Genomic DNA, 14842 nt, shown 5'->3' on the forward strand with positions numbered 1-14842 from the left:
CACCAAGAAGTCACGTGCACAAGGACCTGTGCGTCCGGACAGTCTTCACCTCGTACGGATGGAAATTCAGGCAAGAGCACTGATGGGATCGCCACAGCTCCAGCCGCATGCTCCCTCGGAGAGTATAGATATAGTACCAAAATAAACAAAAAAATGCAGTAAAGGGCGCAGGTGGATCACACACCCAGGGCTCAAAGAAAAAGCTAATGGATTACTATGAAAAAAATCACTGGTTTTATTCACAATGCGTTTCAGAGACGGTCTGCTTCCTTCATCAGGTGCCAGAATATGGCGATGCAAAAATGTGACGCCCCTGAACTATTCAGGGTGTCACAGGGTACTGCACTCTTTTATCTTTTGGTGCAGAACTCAACCCCTGATGGTTCTGGAATCCTAACTTTTCGTATTGCTCCATCAGCATGCAAATCCTAGTCACACCACACACCACAACCTGTCAGGCACACCAGTGGGTGGTCTATCTGGAACAGGGCCACCCGCCTAGGTGTCAGACAGACTGGTGGGAGGGGCAGAGTGAGCTGAGTGTTAGTGTGACGCCCCCACGCCTGTAGCAGCAGGGGTGCTCGGATCTGGACCCGATGTGTGGCTCGAGGAATCCTCCGGACCCGGGGGTCATGCGGACCCGCCAAATGAAAAAAGGGGGAAAGGACGTAGTTGTACGGGCTTGGCCGTACTCAGTTTGTGACGCCACCCACGGTGTGTGGTGAAAGGTGGCACCACCGCTGCTGTTATGGGACACCCCAGGGGAGATGTAATGGCAGCTGGATGTTAACCCCTCCGTGGGTAGGGATGGTTGCCCCGGGGCCCAGTGGCTCTAAGCAGGGGATGGCGATGGCAGGGGCCTGCGCGCCCGGACATACCAGAGGATGTTTGGTTACTCACAGTTGAATAAATCACACGAGTCTTTTGGTAAACTAAGGTGCTGGTGGTATATAATTCTAAGCCAAATAATTTAGAAGTACATTCATGAAAAGCTAAAGAAAAAACTCCTAAAAATACACAATTTTATTAATATTCAGTATTAAAAGGGGGAAGAAAAAATCCCAACATCTGTATCAAGATTAAAGATAAACACTACAATAGATCTATAAAGTACAAGGGAGGGGCCTGACCCTTATATCGCCCTAAACTCACCCCTTCCTTGCCGCGGAGGTTGGCACCCTCAAGCCTGTGCATTTGGCGCCCCCGCTCAACGAAGACTATCCCTTCAGGCCCTAGAGTGACCCTAGCGGATGTGAAGGTGATAGTACTAGCAAGGATTCGTATTCCAACAATGAACCAACAGTCAGAACTAATATGGATAATACAAATATACTATAGCCAATATGATTAAATTGGGAACCTAACGGGGTACAATGACCCAAGAAAACCACTCGTTATATACCAGCGGCTCCTAACGGAAACCATCCGACGCGTTACCCCTCATCTATCTGAGGTTCCTCAGGAGTGGAATAAAGAGTTAGTTCAAAGAGACAATAGATAAACAATAATAAACAATAATAAATTCTGGTAGTCCCATGCAACACTGAGAATCAAATAATCCCCGAAAATGTCCAGTCCCAACAAAAGCAGGCTATATTCAACAACCAGAAAGCCTCAAAGTACAGAGTACCGGATCTCTAACACCCATCAGGGTAACAGGGGTTAACCAAGGTATCTGTACGTATAGCAATGGGAACAAATTCAAGGGGACAAAAAGCAGCCACCATTCAAAATACAAGGCGTTAGCCACTTATCTTAGACCTCAGAGTACATCAGGTCAGGACATTCCTCAGAGGACTCCCTGGATAAGAAGCGGATCCAATATCCCCATCACAGCCATCAGTCAGCTCCTCAGTTCATCACCCTCCAGTCCAGATGCAGCCAAAGTAATAAGGTACCAGTTCAGGGGGCCTCTGCCTTCTAACGTCCTTTCAAAAAAAATATATTTCAAACATGCTGATTTAAAGTAGACATGTGGGAAATGTTATTTATTAACTATTTTGTGTGATATACCTCTCATTTAAGGGCATCAAAATTAAAAGTTTGAACATTGCTAATTTTCAACATTTTTCTACAAATTTGATTTTTTTCTTCACAAATAAACACAAAAAACATCATTATAAATTTACCACTAACATGTACAATATGTGATGAAAAAACAATCTCAGAATCAGTGGGAACTGTTGAATCGTTCCAAAGTTATTACGTCATAAAGTGACACTGGTCAGATTTCTAATATTTGGCCTGGTCATTACGGTCAAAATTGGCTCTGTTACTAAGGGGTTAAAGACAAGAGAAAAATTGACAAAAACATAGTTTACGATAACCTACAGTCAAAGCCAATCATCCAAATAGAAGATAAATTTCAGTATACAACCAATTAATGGCTAACGTAACAGAATACACAGCTGGCTGTTTACCATTCAATAGTTCATTTAGACACAGACAGCTTTAGATAAATGGAAATGCCAGTAAGTGTTTAAAAAATAATTGTGTCAACTTTATAGAGAACCATATTAGAATGCTATAGTGCATGTACAGTATGTCTTTATTATGGAAACTGCCAAAATTCACAAGAAGTATGTTATTTCTATAACTAGTATGGTTTCTGCATAGTCATAATTTTAATATAAAAAAGACCATAGGTTTTCTGTTCTTCACATATGGAACCATATTTATGATTATTTGGTTTAAGCCAGCATTATGTAGAATCCTAATATTACATATTACAAAAAATACTATATTCTTACATGTGAAAGCAAATCTAAATTGGTACAAAAACATATGTGCATTAATGTATTTAAAAAAACTTAAGATTTTTTCCCCCCAAAATGTAAATTTGTAGATTATACCTAGAAATATCAGGAAAAGCAAGCCACGTATAAATCATATTACATTTGTGTATTTGTATGTTTTGTATGACAGATATTTTAATGTAGTACGCCAATGTGGAGGGAAATAACTCTGGCCAGAGGCATTAGATTTAATAATAAGATCCTGTCACCTTGAAAATGCAGTCCAACCTGGAGCACCATGGTATAATGCAGAGGGAACAGAGTAGATTAATATAAAATAAATAAAAAAAATATATATATCTATGGCTCAGAGATGCCTTATTTTTTGCGTCTCGAGCTGACGTTTTTTCATGGTACCATTTTTGCACAGATGCTATGTTTTGATCACCTGTTATTGCATTTTGCGGCGACCAAAAAAAACGTAATTTTGGTGTTTGGAATTTTTTTGCCGCTACGCCGTTTACTGATCAGATTAATTGATTTTATATTTTGATAAATCGGGCATTTCTGAATGCGGCGATGCCAATTGTGTGTATATTTTTTTCTTTAACCCTTTAATTTTTAATGGGGCGAATGGGGGGTGATTTGAACTTTTAGGTTTTTTTATTTTTTTACATTTTTTAAGAATTTTTTATTTTACTGGTCCCCTTGGGGACTATAAGGATCAGCAATCTGATCGCTCTTTAATTTCTGTTGATCACAGCTACACAGCTATGATCACTAGAAATACTCCCATCTTCTTACAGGCAGCAATTAGATGGGTGAAACAGGAAGTGAATCATGTGAACTACAGTAGTCATCATCACATGACCCTGTACCTATTGTACCATCACCCATTCCTTGTAGACTGTGAGCCCTCGCGGGCAGGGTCCTCTCTCCTCCTATACCAGTCTGTCTTGTACTGTTAATGATTGTTGTACGTATACCCTCTCTCACTTGTAAAGCGCCATGGAATAAATGGCGCTATAATAATAAATAATAATAATAATAATACTATCATGGCAACCATCGGCTCACAGTGAACACATCACGACGCGACCGATGGAGCCGGGTGAGTGAAGATTTACCATGACGTGCATTTATATATCGCGCTGTCACATTTTGACAGTGCAATTTAAGGGGTTAACAGGCATGGGTGGATTGCGGATCCACTTGTGCCTGTGAGGTACACATGTCAGCTGCTCAAATCAGCTGACCTGTGCGTGGATCACTGCCAGCTCCCCGCAGCAGCCGCCAATATGGCTTAGGACATAATGTTACAGCCGAGGTCGTTAAGGGGTTAAAGGCATAATACTCTGTGTATGCAAATTTTTGACTTTCCAGAAAGTAATAAAAATGCATTAAAACATTCTCCCTCTCTCATAATTCTGGCATTTAGCAAATATAAATAATTTTGGTTACTAATTTACCTAAAACGGGAAAGGTTTATTCTGATTTCATGTCGGATAGTGAGAAAAACATACAGATGTGTCTTTTTAGAGAGTGTATGTAAACTTCTGATTAAACTTAGAAAACAGTTGTGATTTGCAGACCTCTCATACCTGAACTGTTCACAACCAAGCATTAATAAGCAAAGGCACTACAAATGAAAAATGTCTTTATATCTTAGACCAATTAGATATGTTAGAACAGTGGCACAAAAGTATTCTGTTAAAAGGCCACTAGGAACTATAGAAAGTTGTTTTGCAGTTGGGATGAAATTTTCTTTATTGTGTTAAGCAATGTCTACATGTTGTGGAATCAACATATTATTATTAAGTATTATTATGGATGGGTCCTCATATTATTATGTATGAAATAATCTGGAACTGTGCTCTAGGTACAGCAGAGTTCAAGTACACATGGGGCCTGAAGTCATTGATTACAAAAAATCTAAGACCAACAGGAAAACGTTGTGGCACCAGTTTCACGTGGAATGTTTTTCTTCCCATTGAGCTGAACTGAGGATGATATTTTCAATTGCTATGACCAGCAGGATCGTGCTAATGCACATAGAATCCTAGATCTGACATCAATAGATCTCATCTGCTGTGGAGCCTCATTCTGCACAGGGAAAGGACTGGGGCAGCAGAATGAAGGAGAGGGGGTGAGGTGAGAAGTGTTTTTTATATTTTATAATTGCATTGGTGGAATATGTGGGGTAATCATAATGTGTGCTGGACTGTTGGGGATGATGCTGTTAGGGGTGCTGTGATGGCAACATTATGCTGTATGGTAGTAAGTAGCTTTGGTGTCTATAATACTGTGTTATGGGGTATCAAACTATGGGGTTATCCTTCTGTGTTGGTGGACTGTAGTCAACAATGGGAGCCATTATAATGTGCAAAGGAGGCTGTTGGGGCCATCATACTGTGTTGGAGGTTGTGGGGATCATAATTCTGTATATAGGGAGTTGTATGGAGATCATACTGTGTGGAGGTCATAATACCTAGTTAGGGGGATATGGGGAATCATATTGTTTTGCGGATTGAGGGACCATTTTACTGAGTGAGGACTATCATTCTGTGTATGGAATCATCATTTTTGGTGTGTGGGATGGCCATCATACTGTGTGGAATCATTTTTAAGACTGTGGGCACTCTCATACTGTGTATAGGGGGCTGTGGTAGCCATCATACTGTGTTGGGAGGCTGTGGAAATCTATAGAAGGCTATAGTGGTCCTCAACCTGTGTATATGAGGCTATGGGATCATTATTGTGTGTGGGATCATACTGTGTGAAGGTCTAGGCTAGGCATCCTGCACTGTTAATAAGCTTTGGGGATCATACAGTATTGTGGGTTTGTTTAGGGAATCATTCTGTGTAGGGCCATCATACTGTAAATTAGATCATACATTTTGGCAGGCTGTGGGGGATCATAATGTGTGATGGGCATCATACTACGTGCGGCGGAGGGGCTGTGGGACCATAATGTGTTGGGGACTGTGGAGGCATCATATTGTATGTGCAGGCATAATAATGATGTGGGGAGGGGGGGGGGCTCTGTGAACATTATACTGTTTTTGGGTGAGCTGTGAGCTCCATGGTACAATAGCTGAATAAAATCTCAGAAACTAAGTTTTTAGGAGGTATCTCAAATCAGCATTATGTCAAAAAATACTTATTCACTTTAAGTGACAAAATTTTAAAAACTTTTCATCTTTATTCGAATATATTAAAAGGGAGTTTTTTAGACCAAGACAAACATAACACCAACACATATAGTTAGCAATAACACATTTAGTGAATGACCAAAAATAGTCTCAACCACTTTGCTGGAGACAGCTAGAGAGGTATAGAGTGGAAGACTAACAGTACTTCCACCCGGAATAACATCAATATTCAAAAAAGAGGTGAGTAGGAAAGTATTCTATCCTTAGTCTTCCCCTCGCAAAAAGTGTCCCTGCCTGTCAATGGAGAACATCCTTAGTTAAACGATGCCCCCATTCCTCGGCGGCTCACCCTTAGAGGTCCCTTCTCTATCCCTCTCAGAAAAAATAAAGGCATCTCTAAATGTGATAAAGACCACCAATACCTCTGGCACATAAAAAATACAATAATTTGATTTATACAGACTAGCAGTGTTGGTGTCACACCGCTCTGATTCCTGGAGGCTTTAACATCTAAGGCTATTATGCTTTCTTGAAAAAACGAGCTCCGTTGTGTATCTATATGGAGTGAAACGCGTTGAGATGAGATATGATGAGATCCTGAAAAGATGAAATGAAATCACATGGACTCTGTAAAAAGAATTTGATGGACGTTCTCTAAGCACACATGATACAGACTTGCAGATAAGTGGAAAAGCCCAATCCTTGAATAATGGTACTATTCCTGAGATTTATGAGCTTATTCTGAGTCAGAAAATTATTGTAATTTTTTGAACACTAACAGTACTTGAATAAGAACTGCTATTTATATTTATTTTTTATTTTTCAGGAGTATAGGGTCTTCCTAGGGCAAGCCGCCGAGGAATGGGGGCACCGTAAAAATAAGGGTGTACTCCATTGTCAGGCAGGCGATAGACTATTGAGGGATAGCCCGTTTCTTTGAAACACTGCTAGTCTGTATAAATCAAATTATTGTATTTTTTATGTGCCAGAGGTATTGGTGGTCTTTACCACATTTAGAGATGCCTTTATTTTTTCTGAGAGGGATAGAAAAGGGACCTCTAAGGGTGAGCCGCCGAGGAATGGGGGCATCGTTTAACTAAGGATGTTCTCCATTGACAGGCAGGGACACTTTTTGCGAGGGGAAGACTAAGGATAGAATACTTTCCTACTCACCTCTTTTTTGAATATTGATGTTATTCCGGGTGGAAGTACTGCGAGTCTTCCACTCTATACCTCTCTAGCTGTCTCCAGCAAAGTGGTTGAGACTATTTTTGGTCATTCACTATATGTGTTATTGCTCACTATGTGTGTTGGTGTTATGTTTGTCTTGGTCTAAAAAACTCCCTTTTAATGTATTCGAATAAAGATGAAAAGTTTTTAAAATTTTGTCACTTAAAGTGAATAGGTATTTTTTGACATAATACAATAGCTGAATACTAGCAGTATGATTTACTGGGTTTTTTTTATAAACTTTATATAAACTGGTAAATTATATGGCTTTGATCAACTAGACATTAAGAAATAAAATGAATAGCAATATGTTAACATTACTATTGAACAAAATTAATTTCAGCGTTATGGTTCAGCCCTCCACAACAGTCCGTGGCCCCTCTGGAAAATGAATTGCCCACTCCTGGTCTAATAGAAGGTAATATATAAGTTACATTGTATGCCTTTACATAGACCAATGAAGAGGAAAGAAGATACAAAGAATCATTTTAATATTCAAAATATGTTTGTGTGGTGTAAAAATGACTCCAAATTGTCCAAGAACCATAGTATGTTATATACTTTCTATTCAACATGAAACTCCACTATATCAGTTTCTTTGGCATTAATATGTTCTAGTAAGTGCAACACTTCCTCAGCTCGATGATGTGGGGTGTGTGTCGTAGAGCAGTGTTCTTCATTAGCTAAAGTCAAGGAAAGAGGGATATTTTGTAATGATGTCCTTTGAGGTTGTGCATTTGTTAAAACATTTTGCGTGGGGAACACTGTTTCACTCCACCTATAGGGAGATTTTTGCTGTTCTTTGGGTGTCTTTTCTGCTTTCTCCTTTTGTACATTTACTTGCAACTTTTTTGAAACGTGTTGCTCATTCTCCATAGGTTTCTGGTCATCCTTTTTCTCTTCATACTGACTGAGCTCTGCATTTTCTTGTTTGTATATGTCGATGTGAGGAGTTGACTGAAGCTTGGCATCACTCTGTACTACTGTAGTTTCACCAGCTGTAGTAACCATAACTTGAGGTACTTGTAGAGGTGAGTTAGGTGGATTGCTGCTGTCACCAGACGGCTGCCTCTCTGACGTATTTGATCTGCTAGTTTCCCGAATAACAGATAGATCTGCCCTAGGAGTACCCACCTTTGCATTTTTATCAGCAGATTCACGTCTTTTCATATGTGTTAAGTGAGATTTTCGTGAAGACACATCATGGTAACTTCCAATAAAACTTGGTTCAGTAGGGAAAAACATATTTGATGCATCACTTCCCTGTCTACTGACGGTAGTTCTTACAGGAGACTCAGGATGTTCGTGAACACTTAAAAATCGCTTTACTCTTCTTAAAACAGAATGTTGTCTCCTGTGTTTTTCTTCATCAATAAACCAGTCTTCACGTAGAAAAACAGAGTCTGGAAGTCTACAAAAAGCAAAAGAGGGAAATAATTGTAGACAAATATAATTGCATGCTTTTCATTCACTTCTTCCTTACACTTCTTGAGAATACACTGGTATTACTTGTGTGACCACTGATGCACTGATCATAAGCTTTGGATGACATCTTATATCACCACAGAAAAATGCTATCACTTTTCAGCAATGACCTTCTTACATGGGTTCAGCTTAGTGTTGAGCTAACTATTCGTATTCGCTATGCGTTAACAAGTATTGTCCACTACTCTCATATTTGTTACATGTAGCGGGCACAATGTAAGTCAATGTGAAATACTTGCTAAGTAGTAACCTGAAAGCCGTACTTTTCATGCGAGTAGCAAATAGTACGGCTTTCGGGTTACTCGCTAATTAGCGAGTATTACCCATTGACTTACATTGCGCTCGCTACTCGTAACGAATATGCGAGTAGCGGACAGTACTCGTTAACAGCATAGTGAGTATGAATAGTTAACTAATCGCTCAACACTAGTTCAGCTCCTAACATCAAAGCAATAAACTTAGTATAAAGTTTAAGCTGCAGCCAGCCTGACATTTGTAGAAGATGATATAACATTCAAATGCATTACATAGGCCTGAATCCAATGGCACAAAACCCCCTGCTTGATAAAGCCTCTTAGCTCTGGTGTATAGAAATAAGTCCATTCAAAAATTCCATATAATATAATATTGCATAAAGACAAAAGTTGTCTCAAAGAGAATCTGTCACCAGGTTTTCTACCTAATTTGAGAGCAGCATGAGGTAGTAGCAGAGACCCTGATTCCAGAAAATTGTCACTTGCTTTCTTCAAATTTGATAAAATCAATGTTTTATCAGCAGGATATTATTTATCACTAGATGGCTAGTAAACCTGTTGCTATGTAGTGCTCCATTTTCTTGAGCTCTGTATAAAGGCCCTGTCACACACAGAGATAAATCTGCGGTAGATCTGTGGTTGCAGTGAAATTGTGGACAATCAGTGCCAGGTTTGTGGCTATGTAATAATGGAACAATATGTCCATGATTTCACTGCAACCACAGATCTGCCAAACATTTTTCTCTGTGTGTGACGGGGCCTTAACTCTGATCCACCACTGATTGGCAGTTTTCTGTGTACACTGTCCATAAGAAGAAAGTTGCCAATCAGTGGTGAGGGTAGGGTTATACAGAACATAGAATTAAAAGAACTGGTACTGTACATCTACAGAAGATAAAAAGATTTATTAAACCTACAGTAAGCATTGAAACACAAGACAAAACATGATCAACTTATCTGCGAAATGAAAAATAATAACATATATAATGACATAACATCTAACCAAAAATGTAACTTGAGCTCCCAGGCCCACAATGTAAAATCTGTAACATGCTCTTAATTTTAATGCTGGCGTCTTCATACATGGTAGAGGCAGTGTGGCTGAGGAGCCACCAAGGCCCAGTTATGACTGCTACCACTGCGTCTCCTTCACTATACCTTCATCATTAACTACCTTAAAGGAACTATGTCAGTAACTCGCCCACCCCAGGGCTAGGGGACACCCGGTGCCGGGCCGGACTAGTCCGGTGGTAGTCAGTGGTGGCTGGGCCCGGCTCCGTGGCCCTGGTGGGTGTCAGTTGAATATGTGGCTGATGAGTTGAAGTTAATGTTCGTGACGCCACCTGTGGTATGCGGCTATTAAGCCGCCGCTGCTATGGGAGAACTCCGGGGTGATGTTATGGCAGCTATGATGTTACTGCTCCCCACAGGTGGAGCGATGCCCCGGGATACAGTTGGTGCCCGTGAAAGTCTATGGTGTTGTGTGGCTAACACGGTGCAGGGCCGACAGGCGAGGAAAGAACCAGGCACAAACAACAGTCTCTTTACCTTCTCCTCTTTTACTCTGGGAACAGTCCAGTCCTGGGAGACCGTTACAGGTGGTGATGGGGATCCGGTCGGCCTGGAAGTACTTGGGATGATCTTTCTGGCCAGCTGAGTATGAGGCCTACTCCTGTACTTTGCTTTGTGATGATAGGACCCTGCTTCTCTGAATCCAGCAATGGCCCTCTTTGCTGCTGGGACCGATGGCACGTCCCTTCTTTCTGTAGGTGGCTGCGCAGACCCTCTCTCTGGTGCTTCTCCGCTGGAGTCCACACCGGGCCCTGATGCTGCAGCTGTACCTTGGATGTTTCTGGGCCAGGGGCTTGCAGCTCTCCTGCCCTTCGGACTCGGCTACCAGGGGCGGATTTTATACCCTGGCAACCACAGACTCCGATGTCTGAGTCTCTCTCTGCTGCCTCTCAGCTATTCCTGCTTCTCTGGGCCAAGCTGCTCCAGCTCTAGGCCCCAGATTCACAGGACAGCTCACTCTGCGTCTGTTCACTTCCACTACTCCCTGCAGACTGGCTGCACTTCCTCCCTCTGGTCAGGTAGAGGAAGGCTCCCTGGAATTCCAGGTTCAGAGCTCCCCCTGCTGGCCGGAGGGAGAACTGTGTTGGGTGTTAAACCTGCTGGCCAATGGATCTCCCAATTACCTCCAGGCTCAGCATTAACCCTTTGGGAGGGCAATGCTGCTGTGGCGGCCAGGTCCTAGGGCGCCACACTCCCCCTTAGTTAAATTCAGTACTCCCGGACTGTGGAAACAAAACATAACATGTCATACATTTCATCCCAATATGGGAGGCACATTATTTTTAACGTTACAACTTCAGACAGTACTATAAGAGTCCAGTGTGGCTCCCTGCCGGGTGTCCATTACACTGCTCCATGGGGGACCCGCCGCGATCAAACCCCCAACGTAGGCTCTGGGCGTGCGTCAGAGCATTGATGACCCCACTCTATGCACGCCGGACGGGTTTTTCTTCAGGGGTGTTGAGCACACTGGTGCTAACTATAAACAATTTAGGTGTTGGCCACCCATAGTCCAGTGGCCCAATTGTCCATTTTCGCAATCACAAAAAAAACATTTTGTACACGACATTACAGACTTTTCACATAACTATTTACATCCTAATAAATACTCTTTCTTTATATAGTTGATTCCCTATACCTTAGAGGGGGTTGTCCCCGAGTGCTGCGTTGAGACCTGCGTAGCTCTGGTGTTTGTCCCTGACTACTTAGTGTGTCTCCTATCTCAGCACTACCGGTAGGCCTAACCCCAATAGGTATGCATGATGATTGCCTATGTGGTCTAGGAGTCGCCAAGGGTATGACAGGTTCACCACTGACAGGGGGTTGATCCTCCTGTTCCACTGCTGGCGTGTCACCGCGTGTCGGGGCGGACGGTTCTTTGGGTGGATCCGGAACCTGTTCTGTTTCTGGCTCGACCAACTGTGGGAACGTCAGGACCGGTACCACTACGGCACCATTTATGCGGGTCCAAGTCTTGGGGAATTTGCCGAGGATCGTTTGTATCATCTCTTCCCCTTCTTCTCGAACTTCCTCCACTTCCCTTTGAACTTTGCACCGCTCAGGGCACGTCTTCAGGCGGTCTCTGGATATTGCTTGACAAGTCTTGCCTTCGTCCTTGCTTATGAGGCACACCTTACTGTTGTCAAAGTTGGAGGGGATAATGGTGTAGGGCTCGTTCTCCCACTGATCATCCAATTTATGCGTCCTCCGCTTCTTCTTGAGGACTTGTTCTCCAGGTGCTAAGGGAGTTGCTGGGGCCGTTTGATTGTACTGCTGCTCTTGTCTTGTTCTGGCTTGAGACAGGCTCCTCTCTACGCATTCCTGGACCTTACGGTACTGCTGCTGCCGTTCTGTATCCCAATCCTCTATTTCTTGAACCGCCTCAGGCGACACAGTCCCCATCTCAAAGTCTACAGGCAACCTGCCAGGTCTGGCTCGCATCAGGTAAGCGGGGCTGCAGTTGGTCGAATTTACTGGGATATGGTTGTACAGGTCGACCAGATCTGGCAGCTTCTCTGGCCATTGGTTCCTTTCTTCCAGAGGTAGAGTCTTCAGCATATCAATAACCACATGGTTCATTTTCTCGCACAGTCCATTGGTTTGGGGGTGGTACGGTGTTGTTCTGATTTTCTTACAACCGTACATGTTACAAAACTCTTGGAACACCTCCGCCTCGAACGCAGGGCCTTGATCGGTCAGTACCCTTTCCGGATAACCGTGAGGCCGGCAAAAGGATGCCTGGAACGCTTTAGCTGCTGTTCTGGCTGTCTGGTCCTTCACAGGCACTACTACCAGGAAACGAGAGTAATGGTCCACAATTGTGAGGGCGTACACATAGCCTGACCGGCTTGGTGTTAACTTCACGTGGTCCAGGGCCACCAACTCCAGGGGCTGCTTCGTAACAATTGGCTGTAGGGGAGACCTTTGGCTGGCATCATCCTTCCGCCTCAGGTTACACGGGCCACAGTCTCGGCACCACTTCTCGATCACCTTTCTCATGTGCACCCAATAGAACCGATCACGGAGTAGGGCCTCCAACTTCTTCCACCCAAAGTGGCCTGCGTTATCATGATAAGCTGCTAGGACCATTGGAGCATCCCTCTGCGGAACCACGATCTGCCAGACAAGTTCATTTGTTCGCCAGTTGACGTGTCTCTTGCAGAGCTTGCCTTGGTAGGTGAACAGTCGTCCCCTCTCTTTCCACAACTGCTGGGCTTCTTCTGGAGCATCTGGACCAAGATGAGTCTCAGCTTGTGCTAGCTTTTCTTTGACCAATCGCACCGCCGGGTCACCGTTCTGTGTCTCTTCCCAATTATGGTGGAGTAATGGGTTAACCGGGACCTCGTGTTGGCTCGAGCGCTTCACTCCCACAGCATGCTCACATTGGGAAACGCCCTGATGATGGAAAGCCGGTAACTCTATCTCTTCGAGTTCATCCAGGTCTTCTCCAGATTCGGGTAAGTGAGGCATTCTGGACAGCGCATCAGCATTGTTATTCTTCTTGCCAGCCCGGTACTTGATGGTAAAGTCAAAGTTAGACAGCCGGGCCATCCATCGCTGTTCCAACGCCCCTAACTTGGCTGTTGCCAGGTGTGTCAACGGATTGTTGTCCGTGAAGATGGTGAACTTGGCCGACGCCAGATAGTGTTTGAAGCGTTCAGTCACTGCCCAAACAATAGCGAGGAACTCCAGCTTGAAGGAACTGTAATTTTCTGGATTCCTTTCTGTGGGCCGAAGCTTCCTACTGGCGTACGCTATCACCTTCTCCCTGCCTCCCTGCACCTGGGACAAAACGGCTCCCAGGCCCACGTTGCTGGCGTCTGTATACAGTACAAACGGCTGGCTGTAGTCAGGGTAGGCCAGAATTTCTTCTCCCGTGAGAGCCCCTTTCAGCTGGACAAAGGAGGTTTCTAGTTGGCTGCTCCATTCAAATGGAGGGCTCTGCTTCTTAGCCTGCTTTGGCTGGCCCACCAGGAGATCTTGAAGGGGCGCTGCTATCTTGGTGAAACCATCAATGAACCTTCGGTAGTAGCCCACCAGCCCAAGGAACTGCCGCACCTCCTTTACCGTGGTGGGTCTTGGCCAGTCCTTGATTACGGTGACTTTCTCCGGATCAGGTGCCACACCTTCTGCGCTGACCACATGACCCAGGTACTGTACCTTTGGCTTCAAGAGGTGACATTTGGACGGCTTGATCTTCAGGCCATATTTTGACAAAGACTCGAACACTTCTGCTAAGTGCTTCAGGTGGTCTTCATAAGTCTTGGAGTAGACTATGACGTCATCCAGGTACAACAGCACGGTTTCGAAGTTGTGGTGGCCCAAGCAGCACTCCATCAACCGTTGGAATGTCCCTGGGGCGTTGCAGAGCCCGAATGGCATGCAGTTGAACTCGCAGAGGCCCATCGGCGTCGTGAATGCAGTCTTCTCCTTGTCCGCCTCTGCCACGGGAACCTGCCAATACCCACTGGTGAGATCCAAGGTGGAGAAATAGTTAGCTGACTTTAAGGCTGTTAGTGACTCCTCTATTCTGGGTAGGGGATAAGCATCTTTATGTGTAATGCGGTTAATTTGCCTGTAATCTACACACATTCTCATTGTACCATCCTTTTTCTTTACGAGCACTAGTGGAGCTGCCCAGGGGCTACAACTATCTCTGATAACCCCAGCCTCCTTCATTTCCCGTAACATTTCTTTGGCACGCTGATACTGTGCGGGGGGTACAGGGCGGTATCTCTCTTTAACGGGAGGATGATCACCCGTGGGGATTTGATGTTTAACCCCTTTCACCTGCCCAAAATCTAGGGGGTGTTTGCTGAAGACCCGCTCGTACTCCTGTACCACCCGGTAAACCCCATTCTTTTGGTGTGAGGGGGTGGAGTCGGTGCCCACATGTAAGTTTTGGCACCAGTCT

General features: G+C 43.9%; 1 protein-coding gene across 3 annotated transcripts in view; it reads right to left on the minus strand.

Moving 5' to 3' along the window:
- Nucleotides 1–6315: 6315 nt before the first annotated feature.
- The window catches only part of BEST3 (bestrophin 3), a 78378-nt gene continuing 69851 nt past the window's right edge, over nucleotides 6316–14842 (minus strand). For all 3 annotated transcript variants that reach the window (XM_075342471.1, XM_075342472.1, XM_075342473.1), the window contains one exon: nucleotides 6316–8528. In XM_075342471.1, the coding sequence (XP_075198586.1) occupies nucleotides 7682–8528 (847 nt within the window). In that variant the 3' untranslated portion in view covers nucleotides 6316–7681. The remainder of the gene's footprint in view (nucleotides 8529–14842) is intronic.

The sequence above is a fragment of the Anomaloglossus baeobatrachus genome, chromosome 4, assembly GCF_048569485.1.
Source record: "Anomaloglossus baeobatrachus isolate aAnoBae1 chromosome 4, aAnoBae1.hap1, whole genome shotgun sequence".
NCBI classification, from domain to species: domain Eukaryota; kingdom Metazoa; phylum Chordata; class Amphibia; order Anura; family Aromobatidae; genus Anomaloglossus; species Anomaloglossus baeobatrachus.